General features: G+C 49.6%; 2 protein-coding genes across 7 annotated transcripts; one reads left to right on the top strand and one right to left on the bottom strand.

The window, feature by feature from the left end:
• Positions 1–449: 449 nt before the first annotated feature.
• Positions 450–8,823, bottom strand: LOC142925731 (uncharacterized). Of its 2 annotated transcripts, none has more exons than XM_076069147.1 (11): positions 8,633–8,823; positions 8,153–8,480; positions 7,226–7,343; positions 5,807–5,876; positions 5,423–5,511; positions 4,011–4,118; positions 2,683–2,792; positions 2,345–2,381; positions 1,432–1,509; positions 835–885; positions 450–591 (listed from the first exon to the last, which is right to left on the bottom strand). In XM_076069147.1, exons 1-11 carry the CDS (start codon positions 8,691–8,693, stop codon positions 589–591), a joined length of 1,053 nt encoding a protein of 350 aa, XP_075925262.1. In that variant the 5' UTR covers positions 8,694–8,823; the 3' UTR covers positions 450–588. The 2 variants fall into 2 exon arrangements, with proteins under 2 accessions (XP_075925262.1, XP_075925263.1); XM_076069148.1 differs by having other exon boundaries at positions 8,153–8,450; positions 8,633–8,822.
• A 77-nt stretch (positions 8,824–8,900) lies between these two features.
• LOC142925732 (uncharacterized) lies at positions 8,901–19,589 on the top strand. Of its 5 annotated transcripts, none has more exons than XM_076069150.1 (6): positions 8,901–10,696; positions 13,686–13,816; positions 14,619–15,590; positions 16,392–16,600; positions 16,921–17,048; positions 17,302–19,205. In XM_076069150.1, the coding sequence occupies exons 4-6, from the start codon at positions 16,426–16,428 to the stop codon at positions 17,659–17,661; spliced, it is 663 nt and encodes a 220-aa protein (XP_075925265.1). In that variant the 5' UTR covers positions 8,901–10,696; positions 13,686–13,816; positions 14,619–15,590; positions 16,392–16,425; the 3' UTR covers positions 17,662–19,205. The 5 variants fall into 5 exon arrangements, with proteins under 5 accessions (XP_075925265.1, XP_075925267.1, XP_075925264.1 ...); XM_076069152.1 differs by having other exon boundaries at positions 8,902–10,696; positions 14,619–16,600; positions 17,302–17,460; positions 19,113–19,589; XM_076069153.1 differs by having other exon boundaries at positions 8,904–10,696; positions 14,619–16,600; positions 17,302–17,460; positions 19,004–19,205.
• Positions 19,590–22,815: the final 3,226 nt, after the last annotated feature.

Raw genomic sequence — 22,815 nt, forward strand, 5'->3', positions numbered from 1 at the left:
AAGAGAGCTTCCTGGTGTGTGCACGTGTTCCACTGTTGCGGTGCCCTGCAGTGGCATTTTGGTGACACTTTTTTTTTTCAATTTGTGGAGGAAATTTCTCCTGCCATGGCCAGGTTGGATCTGATGTATGGAGTCCCACTGCTTGCGGTGGTGAGGGGCCAGTGAGCTTCCTGATGGTTTGATCCACAATGAGGCGCTTCTTTGGGATGTTTGCGTTCTTCCAATTGTTTATCCACTCAAGCATATCGGTTGTGTGGACATAAGCCGGATGGATTTAAGAAACGTTTCCATTGATTACCACGATAACAGATCAAACTAGCGACTTCTGGATTGTGTACCAACCATTGCGTCATGCCAGCGTCTTGTGATGTCATGGTTATAGGTGGGGGGAAATAACAACCAGGGTACAAGGTGTTAGTGTGTCGTGAGTTTGAGGACACAGTTTCAAATATAGTTATTTTTTTATTTTTTTCCTCTCCCCCCAAATGGGGTAAAAACAAATAAATTGCAATGTATAAGGGTTGTGGAGGAAAGGGTTGGTAGGAGAATGTGTGCCGAGATCGCCAGCAATCTGCGGCGGACGCCTGCTCACTGTACGAACGCCTCCCGTGGAATCCGTCCGGTAGTCGGACGAAAAGGAACGATGAAGGTAGGCGACCGCGGTTTTCGGAGATCCGAGGCGGACGGCGACAGTGATGAGGGAAGGGGGGAGAGAGAGGGGTGGAATAGAAGGGGAGATGGGCGGTATCGTTAGTGATGCTCGTCAAACGCGAATGCGCCCGACCGTTTGCTATCAGTCGTGTCCATAAACGGTGCGGATGGGACGGCACTCACGTTCAGTTCCATGAGGGTGTTCGCACACTGCTGGAACTGCCAGCTGTTCTCCTGCAGCCACCCGAGAGTGGGCGCGCACGCACACAGGAGAGACGTCAACATGACTACCCAGTTTGCCAACCAGATAACTAGGCCTGGCCTGGATCCCATGGCAGCCTGAATGGGCGACGCCACTCCAAGTGGGTCATGTAAACCCCTTACATTGTGCCGCTTTGCTCGCTTTCCTATGGGAGCTGCACGCTTTGATGTTGGCCGACTTCGGAAACAGTCATAATGTCACAAAGTCAGTGCACAAGAGGTGCAACTGTTAAGCTGCTGCTGATTAAGTTTAAGTTTTTGCCAATGTTTTGTAAAATAAAATGGTGGATATGTAAACAAGTGATTGATTAGAGCTTGGTATATGCTTAAGCCATTTCAAGCATACGTTAAACCTCTAATAATAATTATTTTAAAATAAATATTGTTCCTTTCATCTGGCTGTGGACAAAATGGAGGATGGGAAGTGGTAGGAGTAATGCCAGGGTTGTGGCCAAAGAGCCGCATGGCCCTCGAAAAGTTGGGAGAATAAATATTTCTCATTGTTGCAGCGAAGCGTACCGCAATTCTGTGCACCACCGCAGGCGTGGAGGGCACCACAGGCGTAGAACTTCGCAGCTGCGAAAGCATCTGCCCATCCTGATGGTGACAATGGTGAAGGTAGTGGTTGTAAAAAGTGGTATAGATCATGGCGATAATGATTGTGATTGATTATAGTGGTGAGCATGATTATGGAAACAGTAGTCGTGGTGATGAAGATAATGGTAAAGATGGTAATGATTGTTGTGGAAGTAGTAGTTATGGTGAAAGGGATCATGGTGATGATGGAATTACATTATGATGTTGGCGGTCAGGATGAAGATGACAGCAATAGTGGTGGTGTTTGTGGCAATGATGATGATAGTGATGATTGTGGTAACGATGGTAGATGTGTGACGAAGATAGTCAAAGATGGTGTTAGAGATAGATGATTGAAGCAATAAGTGATGATGTTGATAACCGCCAGCAGGACAAAAACAAAAAACAGATGACATTCAACAGCTGCTCATGTTCCTCTGTGTCATCTGTAAACTGCACGTAACCTTTTCTTAAGTGAACTCTTATACAAACAATTAAGAAACTTAAGTGGGCTCGGGCAGGACACGTCTTCATAAGGGTTAATGGCTGATGATCAAGAATGCAGCAATGAGATGGAACCCATCTAACAGTTGTTCATGGGCAGGTGCTAGGTGGGTTATTACAATTTCGCAATCATGAGAAATTTCAATGGCTTAGGGGAGGTATTCATCCAGCAGTAGTTTGACCAAGGCAGGAAATGATGACCTTCTTCAGAAGTGTTTTACTTGGTGCATTTGGCAAAATCCTCTGATCACAAGCACTTTTGCATGTGTGGGGAAACTGGAATGCACGGAGACACAAATATCACAGAGAGTGGGGATAGCTTGAGGGCCGGCATCTGTGGAGGGTCACTCACCAGGATCACGAGCTGTGGAAAGTGGTTTCGCACGAAGCTGTTGACACACACACATGCAGTTAGAGATGGGACACAAGGCCAAGGGAGTGTGTGTGAGTGACCGGGTGGATGAACGCATGAGCGAGCGGGGTGTTGAGTGCATGGGTGAAGCTGGAGGGTGGGGGAGTAGGCGTGCGGGCGAGCCATTGGTTGAACAGGCAACCACAAAGATAAACCATGTAGATGAGTGGGTGGATAAGCATGAGGACGAGTGAGTGCCTGGGTGAGTGGGGAGCTGCGTGGACGGACAGGCGAATGGGTAAGCGGGCAATGTCGCGTTCATGACGAAGGAGCGGTACCTCATGTAGGCATTTGGGTCGTGGAAGGAGTCGCACAGCGGATTCCCGTTCAGCCATAGCTCTTTCAAATTGAAGGCCTTCAGTGGGTAAAGTTCCCTCACATCTTTGAGCTGCATGGCAGGGGAGATATTTCCATACAATTAGGGGCATAAGGGCCATGCTTCTGGGCAACTTACCACAAGTTATGCATTACAATCCATGCCCACGCATGGATTGTAACGCTTTGCAGAATGCATTTGCCTTAGCGTGCAAAAGCTGACGCGCAGCTGTCACGGCAAAATGTGTATGCATATTTGTAAACAGTCCCTTGTGCTATAGTTTGCATCTCTTTTGGTTAACCCTTTCATCATTGGTGTGCGGTATTCAGTTGGGTGTCCTTGATAGTAACAACACATTATACAAACATTTCGTTTATATTGGATCACATTTTATGAACGTTACATTGCCCTCCATTACGAATGGGCAGAGTCAATGCAGAAATTCCTTTAATATTCGTTGAAAAGGGTTAACAAAGGAGGCCAAATACTGCAATCACATATTCTAAGTGAATGTATCAGCTCTCAACTTAATTGATTAATTAGCCCATTTCAGCATAATGGTCAAATTCAAGAGTCCATGCTATGTTTCGTCTTTTGTTTGTATTAATTGTATTTTGTTTGTGTGGTCTGTCCTGTCCAGTATGTACTGTGTCCCATTTGTACTGACCGTCTCATCGTATGTCTCACTGTACTCTCTTGTCTGCACTGTCTTGTTGCCTATCTTGTTCATGCAGCCCAATATGTTTTGTCCATATAATTAGTTGTCTGCCTTGTCTGTCTCTTATGTGTCATTAGCCTAATTTAACGTGCATATAATTTGCATGAATAATAAAGAACTGGTTCCGACACACCATTTGGTGCATGCGTTGTGAGTGCAATGACTGAAGTTAATTGACGTATTGATGCGGAGTTGCGGGCCTACTGTACAAAGTACATCAACAGGTACCACCCATAGGTGATACATGTTGATGTACTAAACTGCAATAGTACGTTTCACATTTGTGTATTCATTGCATTTAAATAATTAATTACGTTTCCACTAATTAAAGGCATATCTGATACCCAATACATGCTTAAAATAATATCAAGCGAATCGGAAATGAACAAGCACCAAAACAAAAGGAGACGATATAAGATATAATAGTAGGTATATCGATACTTGGATTGAATCGCGTAACGAACGGTCGACTCGCTGTGGCGAGGAATCTGAACCAACGCGACGCTCGCACCAGAGGTGCACCAGGCATGCGAGCGTCACGTCGCGATTTATTGAACGGCGCTCACACCCACATTGTTTTTGGAGAGGTTCAGCTTCTTGAGAGATGGAGTGTGCTGGGCAAGTTTTGCCAGGTCATCCAACCGGTGCAGGTCATTGCACGTTAGATTCAGGGATGTGATCTGTGGGAGTGGAAAGCAAGGGAGGCACAGAAAAGAAAAAGGTCCCTCTTATAGCCTTAACAGTCTTTTGCAGAAAGTGCTGTGAGCGAGCACCTATGAAAGCCAGCACGGTACACAAGGGTGGTCAGCACCACGCCGACCGCCTCTGTCTCCCTAGTGGTGATGTTTACACACTGCACTAGGTACTCATTTGAGGCTAAGTCGACCGAGAGGAGGCCCAGGACCGGTTCAGATAATCGTCACTGGTGTTGGCCGTGAGCGGAAATCGAACTCTGGTCGCTCGATTCATAGCGCAGCGTGCGAACAACTGCACTACCGCTCCCCTCTAAGGGAGGCAAAAGACAAAGATCCCCAGTATAGCCTTAACAGACTAGGAGCAAGTGCTGTTAGCGAGAACCTATGAAGGCCAGGATGGCACACGAGGGGGTGGGTGGCCAGCACCACGCCGACCGCCTTTGTCTCCCCAGTGGCGATGTTTACTCACCGCACTAGGTACTCATTTGAGGCTGAGTCGACCTAGTGGAAGCCCAGGACCGGTTCAGAATAATTGTCACTGATTTTGGCCGTGAGCGGGAATAGACACTTGGGCCGCTAGGTTCGTAGCGCAGTGCAGTGCCACCACCTACGGTTTAGCAGCAATAGCAGCAATGTAAATGTCGTGCCGTGCCTCGTTTTGGTTTTATCTCAAGTCGATGGTCGGCGATGACCGCGAGGTAAAATGGGGGCTACGCAACCATGAAGCACGCACCAACATCCACGTGTGGCGACGCGCCTCTAATCCAGCACTAATTAATCTAGTCGCTAATACCAATGCCACATTATACTGCAGTTTGGTACGTATTTTGTACTGGTAGGAACCTCCTGGTTCCACCCAGCCCACAAGGGATTATTGTGTCCGTCTGTCGTCCATCCAAAAATGGGAGGGGTGGGGCTGGGTGGAGAGGGGAGGGTGGGGAGGGGCTGGGTGGGGAGGGAGGGGCGGGGTGGGGAAGGCGGCCACGGCACACACGAGGGGGTGGGTGGCCACCAACCACGTCCGGCCATCTTCACGACATTTTTCCCTCCACGTGGAGAATCAACAACATGCGTTTGGAGTATGCGGATGCTCACAATCTCTAAATTATAAGCCGCCAATTCGTTGAGCCATCATTCGAGGCAAGCAACGTTCCTACCAGCTCCCTCTGCAGGAATGTGTTTTAAGAGTAATAATGCCCTACAGACGAATGGACCAAGAGAGCTAACGCAGCAACACTATACCTTAGGTGCAAAGCATTAAAACACGTGGGGAGAGGAGAAGGCCGTACCATTGGAATATTCTCTCGGATGATCTTGTTCAGACCATCCATGTGGTCCTTCCGGTTCAAAACCAGGTCGACACCACGTGCCTCCAGCTCTGGGGAGTGGGGGAGGGTGATCGTGCATTCATTACGCGTTGCGTTCAACTCAACTCCTACCCTCGCGATGCATACAGTGAGTGATGCGTATAAGGATGAATTAATTAAATATTAGTTAAAATGACATGACAATGATATCTTTAGGCTAACAGGATGAATAAACTAGAACAAATGAGACTAAAGAAACAGTATGAACGATTCTCGGCTCAAATAATAAAGCTGAGTTGTGACAAGTTGTCAATGTGCAGGAGTGCAAAGTAAACTTAAAAAAACACAAATGTTTGTTTCAATTACCTTCATTAATTCTGACCGCCTTCAAGTCCAGAGCTTTGTTGGTAGGGTCATATTTTTGGCTCAAACATTTCTGTAAAAAGAACACGCACATGTCGCATCCCCCATTAGCATAAACTGGCTGCTATGACAGGGTCTGTTGGGGTGCACCAATTTTAAGCACAATGTGAGGACACAGCATCACCATGTCATCTACACGCATTGCGTGTCACTCAGTGACACGGCTTTTGCAGTAGAAAAACAACCTGTCGCTGCCTGAGCCGCGCTGAGTTGACTTGGCACAGCAGTGGGCATAGTAACACACAGACCTGGCTGTCTTTGTCACTGCTAACATTGTCTACGTAATGGCCCTGTACGTTTATTTTAGGTCAAATTGACCAAGCTCAGATACCCACTCTAACAGCAGGGTGATTACTGGAGCCGGGACCAGAGTGCAGTGGGTTTGCTCAACCAACCACAGAAAATACTCCCTGTTTAGGCTTACAGAGTATTGGGGGCAGCGAGTGCTCTTCGTGAACACTAATTAAGGCCGGAAAGGTACACCAGACGGTGATGTGGTGAGCACCACACCAAGCTGTGTTTGTCTCCCCATTGGTGATGTTAACAAACTGAACCAGGTATAAATATATGGTTGCGTCCATATAGGAAAAGTGTCATAGCATCACAAGTTTAAGAGGGCATGGCTCTAAAGAAAGCTGTCTATGGTGTGGACCAATCAGTTTAAAAGACAATGCATATACTACCAGAGCATGTTTTTTGTTTGCATGTTCACCACGAGCATATATGGTTAATGCAGACATGATTCCTTGCAAAAGGTTTCAAAATGGTGTTATAACATCTTAACACTATTTTTATTGCCAGAAAGGCTAACATCTATTCTTATATATCAATGTTGCATGTCGATTTAAACTAGATACTTTACAACGTCAAAGTTTAGTTTGTTTAACCAGTTGAGAATTCAAGAGACCAGGATGTGTTCACTTTTTGTCAAGGAGCATAAACCATCACATGAGCTCCAGTCATCCTCGTAGTGGCTTTTGGCCACTCATCGAAAAAAGATAGTCACTGCATCGAGCGCATTCAAATGCACTTCTGCGGCCTTCTGGAACGCTCTTCCAATATCAGGAAGCTACTGGAGCTATGCACTCTTAAATATAAATTGACAACTCATTTCCCTATAACTACTTGTTGTGTTTAGTTGTCCTCCCGCACCTCCGGTCAGCATGGTTGGCTATGTATGGTGTGAAATAAGTTTAAATGCATACATTTCCGAGAGTGACCTGGGTCACCAAAATGACAAGTCTCTATATTCTATAATTATTTTGGTGCAACTGTTAACCTTTTATAATTGGCATTTCTTTCTCAAAACCTGATACCTAGGATACTCCATCTCCACGTTTGCACACCCCCCAGTACATTTACCGAGATCTCGAACCAGCACAATTGGCTTGGCACCGCAGAATCGGCTTTGAAGATGCGCCGCTTGGCCATCAGCAGCTGCTGCCGCTGCGCCTTGCAGATGGACATCGTATAGGGTCCGCTGGTGGTGGCAACGCAGGTGCACCACAAACAAAACACAACAGCACAGAACATCAGCGATGAGGGCAAGAATTAGGCACATGAGAAAAACCTGCGCTTTGCCCAGACAGAGGCAGTGTCCAGGCTCTACTCGAGGTTTGCATTATATTCTAGGTCGCTAGTCGACTATAATAGGAACGTGACTAATAGCCACAGGCAGAGCAAGATGTATACTGGATGTGGTGCGCCGGGTTGAGGTTATTAGTCAAAATGTTACTGACCCAGACAGACCCAGCTGAAATTATGCCCCGACTCTAAAAATAACGCAATAGCTAAACACTGATGGATGTATATAGCGTCTAACTCGAACACATCTCTAGATGCTGTATGAAAACCAGGGCGTGCGCACCATGGAGAATCAGATGTGGGCTCCGAGGATTGAGGTGAGAGCCTCATTCACCGCTATGGGAAAAGAGTATTGTGGTGGCCTTCCGGATCATATAGAGTAAATAACCCTCTTGTAGCCTACCTAGGTTGTAAGAGCAAGTGATGTCAGTGAGCGCCTATTAAGGCCTAAATGGCATGTAAAGGGGTGGGTGGTTTGGTCAGCCGCACCAGGCCGCCTTCACTGCCCCATTGCTGCTAAAGTTTTCACAATGCAGCAGGTACAAATCGACTTTGGGCAGGCCCGGGGACCGGTTCATATATCAATCTCCACTGATGTAGCCATGGCTGGAAATCAAACTAAGGTCCCCAGGTACATAGTGCAGTGGCCTAATCACCGCGTCCCCTCTGCACACACATGCACGGTGTGCGCTCAGTTAAACTTACCGGCGCTGGCAGGAACCCGACCTATCCCCCTTGTCCACATTTCCACGTCCACTCATACGATGGGAGCGGGGGATTCGGCCATCTCTAGCATCTCGTCCTCCGCTACTACAAGAGCCTCCGCCATCACCTCGTGTCCATCCTGCACCATTCCTTGTTTTCCAGGTGCCCATATGGTGTGCATATTCGCCTCTCTTTCCACCACGTGCGGGGAACCCAGACAACTCCTCAAACATGTGGGGTCTGGGGCCTCTATGAGGACTCCTGGCTGTAGCCTGGGTCTCCATGCACACTTCATGCTCTGTGGACACGGTGGTGGGGGGACTAAAATCTGAGTCAGTGGAGAATATTAATTTGTGAACTTACATTATAATACATGTGCGACAGTGCTGTATGTTGTACATTAATGCTGATGTGTGTTTTGTATGTTATAGGTTTGTGTTGTGTGTTATTGCTGCTGTGTTGTGCGATAGTGACGCGCACCTTGGAAAGTCATGTTCGCCATGGCCACGCAGAGCGAGAGGATGTCGGCTTCGTTCGCCATAGCTGTTGTCGCCGTCGTGGACTCCACGGCACTGCTGGGCTGTGATTCGCGTTGCTTGGCCGTCTTCGTGTTCCGCGCCACTGTCACAGCCAACTTCTCCGCCTCCCTCCGCCGTCTGATGCGTGCTTCCGCCCTGCCGTCTCTGAGACCCCGCCTCTTCCGGGTTACCGAGATCTCGCGAGAGCCGCGCCCGTCACGAGATCTCGCGAGAACCGCGCCCTTCACGAGAACCACAACAAAAACAACAACAACAATGGTGAACGCGTTACAATCCACGACAACATCGTTACGTAGCATGTCATATAAACGCCGTGCGATGGCGTTCTGTAAGTGTATCAAATGTGATCTGGTTCGTTTGCGCGGCTGTTGATTTTGATGGCCATTGACCAGAGCGGCTGTTGATGTCGGCGCCTCGAGGCGCACAGCCATTTGACTTATAAATTAAAAATAATCAGAACACACGATTGGACTTAGACTCGCGTGACGTGTTTTAATAAAGTAAAGTTAGTTGAAGTATTTAAGTAATTGGGATATTTTATAGGGGAGGGTGAGGGGTGTGTGGTTGTGTGTTGATGTGTTTGTGTGTTGATGTGTCTGTGTGTTGATGTGCCTTGTGTGTTGATGTGTGTGTTGATGTGTCTGTGTTGATGTGTCTGTGTGTTGATGTGTCTGTGTGTTGATGTGTTTGTGTGTTGATGTGTCAGTGTGTTGATGTGTCTGTGTTTGTGTGTTGATGTGTCTGTGTGTTGATGTGTTTGTGTGTTGATGTGTCTGTGTGTTGGTGTGTTTGTGTTGATGTGTTTGTGTTGATGTGTCTGTGTGTTGATGTGTCTGTGTTGATGTGTCTGTGTTGATGTGTCTGTGTGTTGATGTGTCTGTGTGTTGATGTGTTTGTGTGTTGATGTGTCTGTGTGTTGATGTGTCTGTGTGTTGATGTCTGTGTGTTGATGTCTGTGTGTTGATGTGTCTGCGCTATAAACCCGGCGAGCCGAGTTCGATTCCCACTCGGGGCCAACACCGGTCCGCTTCTACGCCCTCCTCTAAGTCGACTCAGCCTCAAATGAGTGCCGAGTGCCGTGCGTAAACATCGCCACAAGGGAGACAAAGGCGGCCGGGCGTGCTTCTGGCCACCCACCCCCTCGTGTATAACGCTCCAGACACGTGTACAGTACAAACATCTCTCTCGAGTACAGACTACCATCGCTACTCATCATTTATAGACACAACAAAGACAAATATCTCCCGTGTAGCCTTAACAGACTGTAGGGGCAAGTGCTGTTAGCGAGCACCTATGAAGGCCGGAACGGTACACGAGGGGGTGGGTGGCCAGCACCACGCCCGACCGTCTTTGTCTCCCCAGTGGCGATGTTTACACACCGCACCAGGTACTCATTTGAGGCTGAGTGGACCTAGGGGAGGCCCAGGACCGGTTCAGATAAAATCGTCACCGGTGTTGGCCGTGAGCGGGAATCGAACCCGGGTCGCCAGGTTCACAGCAACGCAACGCGCTAACCGCTACACGAACACGCACACGAGAGCATTACGTGTACTAAGTTTGGTCCTATAATAACAATGACATAATAATGTCAATTATTTACTGAGCAAATCTTCACCGAGTCTCAAGATTGGTGTTTATGAGGCTCATGTGTTGTGTGCCGCGTGGCCAATGCCTGCAGCTTTAATCTTCACGACTGTTTGAAGAATTATTCCGTGAGCGATCATTGATTTACTGGACGATCGTCACCCACACATACTTTGTACGCACGAGTTATTTATCTGCATGATACGTTATTGCAGAATTGTATTTTGAAGCTTTTGTTGTTGTTGAGTACGGTGCTGTACAGTGGGGATGGAGCGGTGGCACAGTGGTTGGCACACGGCGCTTCAAATCCAAGCCGAGTTCGGTTCCCGACCACGGCGAACATCAGAGGCGACTGATATCTGAACCGGTCCTGGTCAAGCCCCGCTACCTCCCGCTCTCCCAGCGTTACCGGCACGCACTGGTGAAGTATGGTCAGACAACACCCGCCTATGCCCGATACGGCCTTCTTTGAACCATATATTTTACAAAAAATATGTTAAGGCTAAAGCGGGGGTCTTTTGTCTTTGTGTGTGTCTATAAGACGAGCGTGTGATACATACACACAGGGTAACCTAATTTGTTTTATTTTAGTCATAAACGCACGAGGAGAATAATTTCTTGAAGAGATGATGGCATTTGGACAAGGCGGATGATGGAACAGCAGCCAAAGAACGTGCCTGAGAATGCAACCTTTTTTATTTTACCAGGTTAGGCCCACTGAGCTGTACAGCTCGTTTTCGTAAGCGACCTGGCTACAAATGTTAGCTCAACGAAGTGGCTTATCACGTGGACATTTATAGCAGCCAAATATTCTAAATGCATGTTTCTAAATGTGGAGGGGAAAACCAGAGGAAGCAAGTTATGTTATGAGTTACTGCACTGAACATTTACAACAATGACTAGTAATCGGTGTTATGTTCTTTCTCTGAATTTTTTTCATAAATAATATGGCGTCATTACATTTGGAAATCAATAATTAAGTGTTTCACTTCATTCGGAGGAAAAAAATGCTTAAAATTACAACCTCAGGCAGCTCTAACAAAGTATTTTACTTTCAATTCTTATTTGGTTTTTATAACCTACCAGTTTCTTGTATATCATCATACAGTAAAAGTGATATTCACTTTTTTTTTCAAAATATGTGAATAGTTCATACTATTCCTTGGTTCTTTTGGTAAAGTCACGTAGATAGAAAAATAATAAAGTGAATAAAAAATTAAAAATAAATAATAATTAAAACACTAATGTAGATTGTAGCCTGGTTCTTCATCGGAGTGAGTGTACTGGCAATCTATAATGTAGACTGGAGCCTGGTTATTAAGCTGGGTGAGTGTACTGGCAGTCTATAATGTAGACTGGAGCCTGGTTCTTTAAGTGATACAATTAAAAACAGGCACACTGCGTGACGCTTCCGCATGCGCGGGTGACATCACAGATGTGAAGTCACAGCTCACTTGCCGTGCAAAATATATCCATTATTACGCCCCCCCCCCTCCCCCCCAAAAAAAACAAAAGTCTATTTTTCTAATTTTTGCATTGTGTACAGTCTGGAAAGTACCCACATGGCACATTTCAAGTTGCATGTCAGGAAGTATGCTAAACATTTTGAACAGACACATTTACAAATTTCCTTTTTATATATAGATAAACCCCAATGATCCGATCGAAATCCCTAATTTTACATGAAGTGCCACCCAACCCCCCCCCAAATGCTCCGCCATGACCAGAGTGCAATGATAAAGGGCTGTAATTTTTTGTCAGTATGTGTATTTTTTCACGAGCTTTAACACCATTTTGTACATGCAGTAGAAAGTACAGTACAGCTTTTCCATGTTCAGATACTGTGTACAGATTTCACAAAATTTATGAAAATTCTGAAGCAGTGGCTTTAACATTTTCCTCACAAATTTGCTCGTGAAGTTCAATTCAGCTCTCTATGAGAAGCCATCCAACACAGTCCAGCGACTGCAAGAACTGCTGCCTCCGCATTCCAGTGATCCAAGGTACTCCCCTTTTTACGTGCCACCTTCAGCTGCAAAAGCTGAGTCTGCATATCTGCCCAAAAGGAACCGTGGGCATTGCAGCACCCCTGATGGAAACAATTGCGTGCCTTTGAGACAATCGTGACTGAACCAGGGGTGGAGATGATCGTGCGTGGCGCTGGAGACGTCCAGCTTCAGCTGCTGTACCAGCTGCTCCATCTTCCTGATCTCCACCCGCAGCAGCTTATAGTCCAGCTCTGTGTAGCAGTCATGGCCCTGCTCCATTCGCTCCACGCGCACCGTTAGGTTCTGCCGCAGCGCCGTGTAGCGCACCAGCGTGGCGTGGTTCTCTGCCACCTGCAGGCGTAATTTCAATTACTGTCTACTTCTAACGCATGAACAACCCTTAATACAACATGTAATGGACTGTATTGCTATCAGTGCTGTACTGTAGTTTTACATGAAGTAGTATGATCTATACCAGATATGTTGGAAGGCTGTATCCTCAAACCATCCTTCAGGTCAGGAGCGCAGCCTGATTTAACAGGAGCACTAACATTATATAATTCTTAGTATTGGTTGAAATGCAATACTGTAGCACTGCCACCTGTAGGGGTAGTTTAAATATTATCTCCTTCCAATTCATTTCAATCGATCTTTTACACGTGTTGACTTAATATACAACCATTTTTATGAAATATACGGGACTGTGTTGTTGGCAGTCCTGTAGTCATAGATATAAACTTATCATGATTATAACAGCACGGTTGGCCAAGGTACGGTGCGAAAGAAGTTCAACATGCATACATACTTACATTAGAAGGTTACTTCCTCAAGGAATCTTTGAGGACAGTCAGGTTAATGCATTCGCCTGGTATACAGGAGGTCGTGGGTTCGATTTTGACCCCAACGCCTGCTGTATATTTGGAGACTGCATGTTCTTCCCGTGATCATGTGGATTTTTCTCCGGGTCCTCCGACTTTTCCCTCTACATTTAGAAATATGCGTTTAGAGTATTTGGTTGCGATACATTTCCACATGATAACCCACTTTGTTGGGCTAACATTTGTGGCCAGGTCGCTTCTAAAAAAGAGATCTATAGCTCAGTGGGGCTCACCTGGTAAAATAAAAAAAGTTTTTTTTTCATATTTTACAGAGAGTTAGGGGGAAGGGGTGTGTGGCACTCGTAGTCTGTTACCAGCAATGGGTCTCTATCGTAGCGCACTCCCGGTGTCTGCCCAGTGGTTGGTGGTGAATCTGTCAGGTTGCATTGCATTCTTAGTGAAAGGGGTGCAGCAGCCATTGTTAGAGTTTAAATCACTGATAGTGCTACTGAGACTACATACAACTGTCCTGGAAGTGTGTCAGAATCGGTGATCGATGGCACAGATTTGACCCCCAAGGGGTTGGCGTCGTCGCGTCTCGCAGGAGCCGTACCCACGTGACGATGGAGACGGGGCTCAAGTGCTGCTTCCTGAGCCTCAAGGTGCAGGACACCAACCTGGACCTGCAGAAGGAACATGATCGGAGTGAGCGCCAGCTGATCAGACGACGTGCTGGTACGCGCACCGCACCTTGCCGTTCGTTCTCCGGGTCCTCCAGTTTATTTCCCTCCCACATTTACAATCAACGTGCGTTTAAAGTATTTGGCAGCTATAAATGTCCACTTTGTAAGCCACTTTTGTTGAGTTGTGGCTTGTGGCCAGGTGAAATAAAAATAGCTTAGTTAAAAAAAAGTTATTTCGTTTTTAGAAGGATCAAATGTTTGCGTAACTGAACCCGGGTGATTGTCACTGGAAGTCTCTCAACTTGTCGGTTTGTAGCCGCCCAATGAGATGTGAATCACGCTTTGAACCCGCTAAAATGTGCGTAGAGCTCACATGCTCGCAAAACCTCCGAGAAAGAAACGTCTCGTTAGAAGAGTAACGTCACACAATGTTTAGAAAGAAAGTGTTACGCAGTCTAACACGTAGAAGGCTTTCGTGACCAATATTAATCATAGTAAAGGATTTTTGGGATAGACCGTGTGAATATAAATGTTTCATTAACCCACCACCACCCGACATGGCCAATTAGTAAGGTTTGTCACGTGAACAAAACGTGCCAAATAGTGACTACTTCAGCAGACTTGGTTTTGTTGTTTGTGTGTAAATCCGCAACGTTTACAATTCGAGTACTGTGACGTTTTCACCAGGTCATCGGGCGATTTGCCAGATGTAACCCAAAAACCTTTACGATGCGTCTGTCACGCATCCCTCGCGTGCAGCCGAGACGCTCGACTTGCAACCGTGCTCCCCGAGGTCCCGCCGCTGGCCCCGCGGCCTCTCAAGCGCTCGCACCCCCTCTGACCTCGGCGTGCAGGTGTCGCGCAAGGCCTACCTGGCGGGCGACGGGTTCATGTCGCTGGCCGTCAAGGAGCCCTTCCCCGTGCTGAGACGAGGCTCACGTTCCGCACCATGCAGCCAAGCGGCCTGCTCTTCTACTACTCCCTGCAAGTACCGGCCCGGCCTGAAGCCGGCCACACCACCCACCCCAGTATCAACGGTCGGTGACTCCTGTCACGTGTGACGCGCGGTGGCGGTGGTTGTGGTGGTAGTGGTGCGGTGGGGAGAGACTCACGGGGCAGCCCTCCAACGTGCAGCTCCTGCTGTGTGTGTGTGTGTGTGAGCAGCCCGGGCACCGGGCCCTTGACGCGGCTCACATCCCCCATCCATGTCTAAGTGAAGCACGTTGCCCTTCTTGATCACTGCAAACAATAATAAAAACAAAGACAAAAGGTCCCCCATACAGCCTTTAACACTCTTACCCAGGCTAATCGAGAGGTGACTGCGGGGAGTGGTACATCGTGGGGAGTGGTGGTGCAACGGTTAGCGCAATGCGCTACGAATCCGGCAACCTGAGTTCGATTGCCACTCACGGCCAACAGCAGTGACGATTATCTGATTTGGTCCTGGGCCTCTCCTAGGTTGACTTGGCCAAAAATGAGTATTTTTTGCAGTGTGTAAACATCGCCACTAGGAAGACAAAGGTGGTCGGGCATGGTGTTGGTAACTCACCCTCTTGTGTGCCGTGCTGACCTTCACAGGTGCTCGCGAACAGCACTCATCCCAACAGTCTGTGTGTGTGGGCAGGGTGAGATTCTGTCCGTCGCCCTCAAGAGGGGGCGGTGGTCCTGAAGACAAAGAGGACACCCTGCGGACCATGAGCGACGGATACAACGAAGGCTCCAACCATTTAGCTCTTCGCTCTGTGCAACTCCTCCAGATGCCGCCTCGGTCTCCCCTGTCTTGGCCATAGGAACGTGGAATTTCCGTATTGCCACCGCAGGCTCTGGTTTGTTAGAAGAGACGAGCTCGATGCGTGTGCACCCCCCCTAGCGCGTGCGTGCATGTGTTCGTGTCACTTTGTCGTTCTTTCTTGCGCGTGTGCGTCTTTGCCTGCGTGTGTGTGCATCTGTGTCTCTCTGTGTGTGTCTGTACCTACGCGTATGCACATGTGCTTCTGTGTCTCTGCGTGTGTCTGTGTCTTTGCGTATGCGCATGTGCGTCTGTGTCTCTGCGTGTGTCTGCCTGCACGTATGCTCATATGCGTCTGTGTCTCTGCGTCTGTCTGCCTGCACGTATGTGCATGTGCGTCTGTCTCTGCGTGTGTCTGTGTCTACGCGTATGTGCATGTGCATCTGTGTCTCTGCGTGTGTCTGTGCCTACACGTATGCGCATGTGCGTCTGTGTCTCTGCGTGTGTCTGTGTCTACGCGTATGTGCATGTGCATCTGTGTCTCTGCAGCGCCGCGGGGACACGTGGCTATCACACTCGCGCGTCGTACAAAGTCATCGTCACCATCATCCTCAACATCATCGTCGATAGCATTGTCATTGTCGTCGTCAATATTGTCATCTTCAACACTTAGTCATCAGACATGGGTCCTGGCTATAAAAGTCTGGAATATCCACGACTGTCTTGGATCCATCCACAGAAATGATCCACCTCCTCCATTGTTCACACTTGGGCCAGACTTATGCTGGTAATTTAGTACGGTAATACAATAAACAGAGACAGGTGACTGTGTGACCGGTGGTGACCATGGCTGGTTGTGGTGGTGACTGGTGGTGACCGATGGTGACCGTGTGGCCAGGGTTCATCAGCGCGGCACCTGAGGCCCGTGCAGGATGGTGTGCCGGCGTGGCCCGGCGAGGGTGGCTGTGCGGGGCCGTGGGGGGGACACGCAGGGGGCGTGCGGGGGCAGGGGGGCAACAGTGCCGGTGCCGGAGCCACGCACGACCGCCTCTTGTGGGGGAAACGCATGCGCAGCGCGATCCACCGCAGCTGACGAAGTGTGGAAATGTACGTACGTGTGTTGAACTTCTTTGGCACCGTATGTAGCCAACCGTGCTTGTCCGAGGTGCAGGGAAAAAGACCAACAAACTGTACACAAAAAGCAGTTCTAAAGGAATGAGTTTTAGATCTACGTGGGTGAATGTTTATGTGGGAGTTTGTGTACGTGGGAGAGTGTGTGTGTGTGTGTGGGCGTATTTGTGAGTGTTTAAGCGGGTCACTTCTGAAAAAGAGCTATATAGCTCAGGACACCTTACCTGGTCAAATAAAAATAGTGTAGTTTTAATGTGTGAGCAACGTTGGCGGTGCCCTCTCTGTGCCTCTCACAGGCACCTCGCTGGAGCTGAAGACCGACGCCAACGGGTTGCTCGCGTACGCGTCCACCGGCGGGGACGACGACAGGCGGCACCTGGACATGCACCTGGAGGCGCAGCCCTTGTCCCAGCAGCTGCTGATGGTGAATGCAGTCCGTTATTTGCAGATGTTACACATTGGAGCTCATTACTTACAACAGTCGAAACATCTCCCTTCTAGCCGTATAGACAGAGAAAGCAGCGTAGTGGGGGAGCCCTGTGGGCCTCGATGCTCATAGTGATCTGTACATCACTTTAGATGTGACATCCTGATGCGCCCCGGTTGTGTTTGCACCCCAGAGGTGGCAACCCCCCAGCGTGACGTTGCCCGCCGGTCCGCCGCTTCGTGTCGCGCAGGTGGAGGTGGTGGTGGGCCCTGAGGCTCACGGGGAGCTGAACGTGGACGGCTCGGCGGCGAAGGCCGCCCCGACACGCCGCAGGGGCCCGGAGTTCGGCCTGCGCTCCCCGCTCTACCTGGGTGGCGTCGCGAGCGGCACGGGCCGGCGACACCTGCAGGTAGAAAGCCGCCCACGTTCGTCGTGCTGTGTCGGGGCGTTTTGCCCGATTCGAGGGTTTTATTCTGAGTTTTGTTGCGATTTGTGCCGTCAGCGTCACTCCGTGAAACGGTGGACTGTCGCGATGGCGCCTCCGGCTGTGCCAGCACCGGACATCCACCTTCCCCCCCCGGGGCTGTGTCAAATGGCGCGGCTCGCCTGAGAGTTCCAAAGCGGAAATCTTATCCGATAACGTTCCCAATACGAGATGGGTTACATTGGTGACCCATCAAACCATAGGATTATTTACAAACCATGCCTGCTCTTCTTGTTGGCCCACCCATACTGGACATCTATGAAAAAGAGCCTCATAACTCATCACATTCCTCCTGCAGTCTAAATAAAGATTCTGCGTCTGATCTACAAGGGTCTGTACCAATCTGCCCCATCCTATCTTGCTGAGCAGTGCACAGCGCCGGCCTCAACAGGACCCCAAATCGACGCCGTCAATGATCCGCATCCCACGGTTACCCTGCTGCTCTGCTGCTACTGCTCCTGCTGCTCTTGCTGCTGCTGCTACTCCTGCTGCTGCTACTCCTGCTGCTCCTGCTGCTGCTCTTGCTGCTGCTGCTACTCCTGCTGCTGCTCCTGCTGCTGCTGCTCTTGCTGCTGCTGCTGCTATTCCTGCTGCTGCTGCTCCTGCTGCTGCTCCTGCTGCTACTCCTGCTGCTACTCCTGCTGCTGCTCTTGCTGCTCCTGCTGCTACTCCTGCTGCTCCTGCTGCTGCTGCAGCTACTCCTGCTGCTCCAGCTACTCCAGCTACTCCAGCTGCTGCTGCTACTCCTGCTGCTCCTGCTCCTGCTGCTGCTACTCCTGCTGCTGCTACTCCTGCTGTTGCTCCTGTTCCCGTTCCCGCCCGCAAGCCTTGTGCGGCGATGCGGCCAGCGCAGTTTCGCCGGGAGTCTCCAAACCTGAGGAACTGGAGGCGGTCACCTGTGGGAGACGTTCCTCATCCATGCTTGAGTCTCAGACCAGTTTTGTTCGACACTTAAAGTGGCGCTGCTACTCCGTGTGAGCGGCGCGCATTTCCGATGGCACGGACTCGTAAGAGCACACGATCGCGAGCGCTCACGCTCGTTGACAGACTTATTGGTGTCTCTCGCAAAGCAGTGTGCCGCCCCCTGCTAGAGAATAGCCCGCGGAAGCGGATAATGCTGAACTAGTTCTGAGATACTTTTGTCCAAAGAATAAGGGGCAGCACTTTTCCACCCGCCCTTCCACGTGAGAATTATATTCACTTCCATAAGGCCACGATGCGGCTGATGAGATCTGTACAAATCCATACATTTATTTTTTACGTTAATCAAATACGTTAAGGAGAACGAATTGTCTGCTTATTTATCTTTGTTATGTTCTCCACAATGGCGCGCAAAGTTATTTTGTGTTATTAACAGTGGAGAGAGAGAGATCACATGTTCAAGGCCGAGTCTATGCCGGTGTTTGGTGTTGTTTGTATGTAGCTCTGTTTTGCGCTCGTAATGCATTTGTTTCCTGTCTTGCATTAGCGCGCTACGTGGCGCTGACGGTAGCCATGCGGGCCGAGAAGGAGGAGCGCCGTTCTATCGGGAGGCGTCGCGCGCCCCGGGTGTGCCGTCACCGCCCCCCCCACCCCAGGGCCGCTGGAGGGCCGGGCTGCGTGCGCGGGGCCCGGCTCAACGGAGCGTCCCTGGGGGAGCCAGCACGCCGCTTCGCCGTGACGCCCTGCACCTCCGCGCCCACGACGCCCGGCGTGTGCTTCTCGCACGAAGGAGGCCACGTGCTGCTGGGTGAGAGAGCCATGCCGGCATTGTCGTCCCCCCCGCTCCCTCGCCCCCAACCGAACATCAAATAATCTGTTTAAACGCACGTTTCTAAATGTGGAGGGAACAACTGTCCTTGCCCCGCAGTCCGATTATCGCGGTTGGCTACGTACGGAGCAAAAGAAGTTCAACCACGCGATGCAGCACAGCGAACCCCACGCAGGTGTCGTCATGCTGTCGCCTCGCCGCGTCACGACATGCAGCAGTGTCGTTATTTTGCTGTTATTGTTGCGGATATATTGTTTTTTTTATGTTTCACTTGTCAAAGTAAATTATGAATCGCTGCTTTGAACCTGGCGTTCCCGAGTCAAATTCATGGCCGTGGCCACCGCTCTATGAACCCGGCATTGTAAGTTGAATTCCTGGCTATGTCAAACGTTAGAGGAGAGCGATATCGGATATCGGAACCGGTCTGGGGCCTCCCCTAGGTTGGCTCGGCCTTAAACGAGCATCCGGTGCGGTGTGTAAAATATCAGCGCTGGGAATGTGTGGCTCTGGCCACACCGCCTCCTTGTGTGCTGTGACAACGTTTATAGATGCTCAATAACAGTGCTCGCCCCAACAGTTGTTGGTATCACTGCACTTTTTTGCCACCCATCGAACGGAGACGGTCAACACATCGCGTGCGTTCAAATGCACTTCTGCGGCCGTCTGGAACGCTCTTCCTTCCGATATTAGGAAGCCAATGGAGCTATGCACTTATAAATTATCTAGATTGACGAATTCATAATAAAGGTTTTTTGGGTTAGATCGCGTTTATTTATAAATGTGTCGTAACCCTCCACCACCCGACACGGCCAATCAGCAAAAAAAGGTGTCACGTTGACAAAAAGACAAATAATTCACTACTTTAGCCCACCGGTGTGTTGAAGAGCGAATCCACATTTACAGTTTGAGTACGACGTTTCGCTGGTAAATACAACCAGCATCATCGGGCAATTCGCCAGAATGGTAAAGCCCTCCCTTGCTCCCGGTTTTATATAGAGCAGCAGGGTGACGTCATCACTTAACTCATATCAGGTGCGGTGATTAGAGGCGGAGGGGGGGGGTATTGTAATTATATGATCGATTAGTAATCAGTCATTGGTTATGATTAGTAATGAGTTGTAGATTAGTAATTCTTTAAATCAAAATGTAATGTGTATTATTTAATTATACGCTTCCAGGCCGCACTAAGCCTGTAGCTGTCAGAGCGATTAAAGTTATTCTTGTTCCTCTCAATTTCAATGGATTCTCTAATTAGTCTTTGCCAGTAATAATTAGTTTTACACAACACTGCAACATTGTCAAAATCAATTGAGTGTCCTTGTTGACAAGCATGTTCTGCCACTGCCGACAGTTGTGTTTGAGATAATTTAATATTTCTCTTATGTTCTTTAAGTCTTACGCTGATGTTACGTCCCGTCTGTCCAATGTAGCAGCTGCCACATAAACAATTAATCCGATATACACCTTCTGTTGACTCTCACCCCTACAACATTCACGCTCACTCCTGCAACATCCACGCTCACACCTGCAACATCCACACTCACCTCGCTAACATCCACACTCACCCCAACACCATCCACGCCCACCCCAACCCCATTCACTCTCACCCCTACAACATCCACGCTCACTCCTACACCATCCATGCTCACCTTCACAACCTCCACGCTCACCCCCTACACCATCTACGCTCACTCCTACATCATCAATGCTCACCTTTACAACGTCCATGCTCACCCCTACACCATCCACGCTCACCCCTACAATAGCCACGCTCACCCTTACACCATCCACGCTCGCCTCTACAACATCCACGCTCACCCCTACACCATCCACGCTCACCACTACACCATCCACGCTTTCCCCTATACCATCCACACTCACATCTACACCGTCCATGCTCACTCATACAACATCCACTCTCACCCCTACACCATCCACGCTCACCCCTACAACATCCACGCTCACTCCTGCAACATCCACGCTCACCCCTACACCATCCACGCTCACCCCTACACCATCCACGCTCACCTCTCCAACATCCACGCCCACCCCAACCCCATCCACTCTCACCCCTACAATATCCACTCTCACTTCTACACCATCCACGCTCACCTTTGCAACCTCCACGCTCACCTTTACAACCTCCACGCTCACCCTCTACACCATCTACGCTCACTCCTGCAACATCCACTCTCACCCCTACAACATCCACGCTCACCCCTACACCATCCACGCTCACCCCTACACCATCCACGCTCACTCTTACACCAGCCACGCTCACTCCTACACCAGCCACGCTCACACCTTCACCATCCAAGCTCAACCCTATACCATCCACGCTCACCCCTACAATAGCCACGCTCACCCGTACACCATCCACGCTCACCTCTACAACATCCACACTCACCCCTACCCCATCCACGCTCACCCCTACAACATTCACGCTCACTCCTGCAACATCCACGCTCACCCCTGCAACATCCATGCTCACCTCGCCAACATCCACACTCACCCCAACACCATCCATGCCCACCCCAACCCCATTCACTCTCACCCCAACAACATCCACGCTCACTCCTACACCATCCATGCTCACCTTTACAACCTCCATGCTCACCTTTACAACCTCCACGCTCACCCCCTACACCATCTACGCTCACTCCTACATCATCCATGCTCACCTTTACAACGTCCACGCTCACCCCTACACCATCCACCCTCACCCCTACACCATCTCCGTTTACTCCTACAACACCCACGCTCACTCCTGCCACATCCACGCTCACCCCTACACCATCCACGCTCACCCCTACACCATCCACACTCACCCCTTAAACATCCACACTCTCTCATACAAAATCCACGCTCACTCCTGCAACATCCACACTCACCCCTACACCATCCACGCTCACCCCTACAATAGCTACGCTCACTCCTACACCATCCACGCTCACCCCTACACCATCGACGCTCACCCCTACAATAGCCACGCTCACCCCTACACCATTCACGCTCACCTCTACAACATCCACGCTCACACCTACACCATCCACGCTTACCACTACACCATCCATACTCACCCCGACACCATCCACTCTCACCCCGACACCATCCACTCTCACCCCAACACCATCCACTCTCACCCCAACACCATCCACCCCACACCCAACCCCATCCACTCTCACCCCTACAACATCCACGCTCACTCCTACACCATCCACGCTCACCTTTACAACCTCCACGCTCACCTTTACAACCTCCACGCTCACCCCCTACACCATCTACGCTCACTCCTGCAACATCCACTCTCACCCCTACAACATCCACGCTCACCCCTACACCATCCACGCTCACCCCTACACCATCCACGCTCACTCCTACACCATCCACGCTCACACCTTCACCATCCAAGCTCACCCCTACACCATCCACGCTCACCCCTACAATAGCCACGCTCACCCCTACACCATCCACGCTCACCTCTACAACATCCACACTCACCCCTACACCATACACCCTCACCCTGACAA

Source organism: Petromyzon marinus, chromosome 23 (genome assembly GCF_048934315.1).
Source record: "Petromyzon marinus isolate PM22_M1 ecotype Great Lakes invasive population chromosome 23, UKy_Petmar_22M1.pri1.0, whole genome shotgun sequence".
In the NCBI taxonomy this organism is placed as follows: Eukaryota; Metazoa; Chordata; class Hyperoartia; order Petromyzontiformes; family Petromyzontidae; genus Petromyzon; species Petromyzon marinus.

Bases quoted from the DNA above. Each gene is read 5' to 3' on its own strand.
- LOC142925731 (XM_076069147.1), bottom strand. From the start codon at position 8,693: ATGGCGAACGAAGCCGACATCCTCTCGCTCTGCGTGGCCATGGCGAAC. The intron at 2,382-2,682 runs GTACCGCTCCTT...GTGTGTCAACAG, and splicing joins GACCCAAATGCCTACATGAG to CTTCGTGCGAAACCACTTTC. The intron at 1,510-2,344 runs GTGAGTGACCCT...TGTCACCATCAG, and splicing joins TTCCACAGCTCGTGATCCTG to GATGGGCAGATGCTTTCGCA.
- LOC142925732 (XM_076069150.1), top strand. From the start codon at position 16,426: ATGGTGTGCCGGCGTGGCCCGGCGAGGGTGGCTGTGCGGGGCCGTGGG. The intron at 16,601-16,920 runs GTACGTACGTGT...TGCCTCTCACAG, and splicing joins AGCTGACGAAGTGTGGAAAT to GCACCTCGCTGGAGCTGAAG. The intron at 17,049-17,301 runs GTGAATGCAGTC...CGTGTCGCGCAG, and splicing joins TGTCCCAGCAGCTGCTGATG to GTGGAGGTGGTGGTGGGCCC.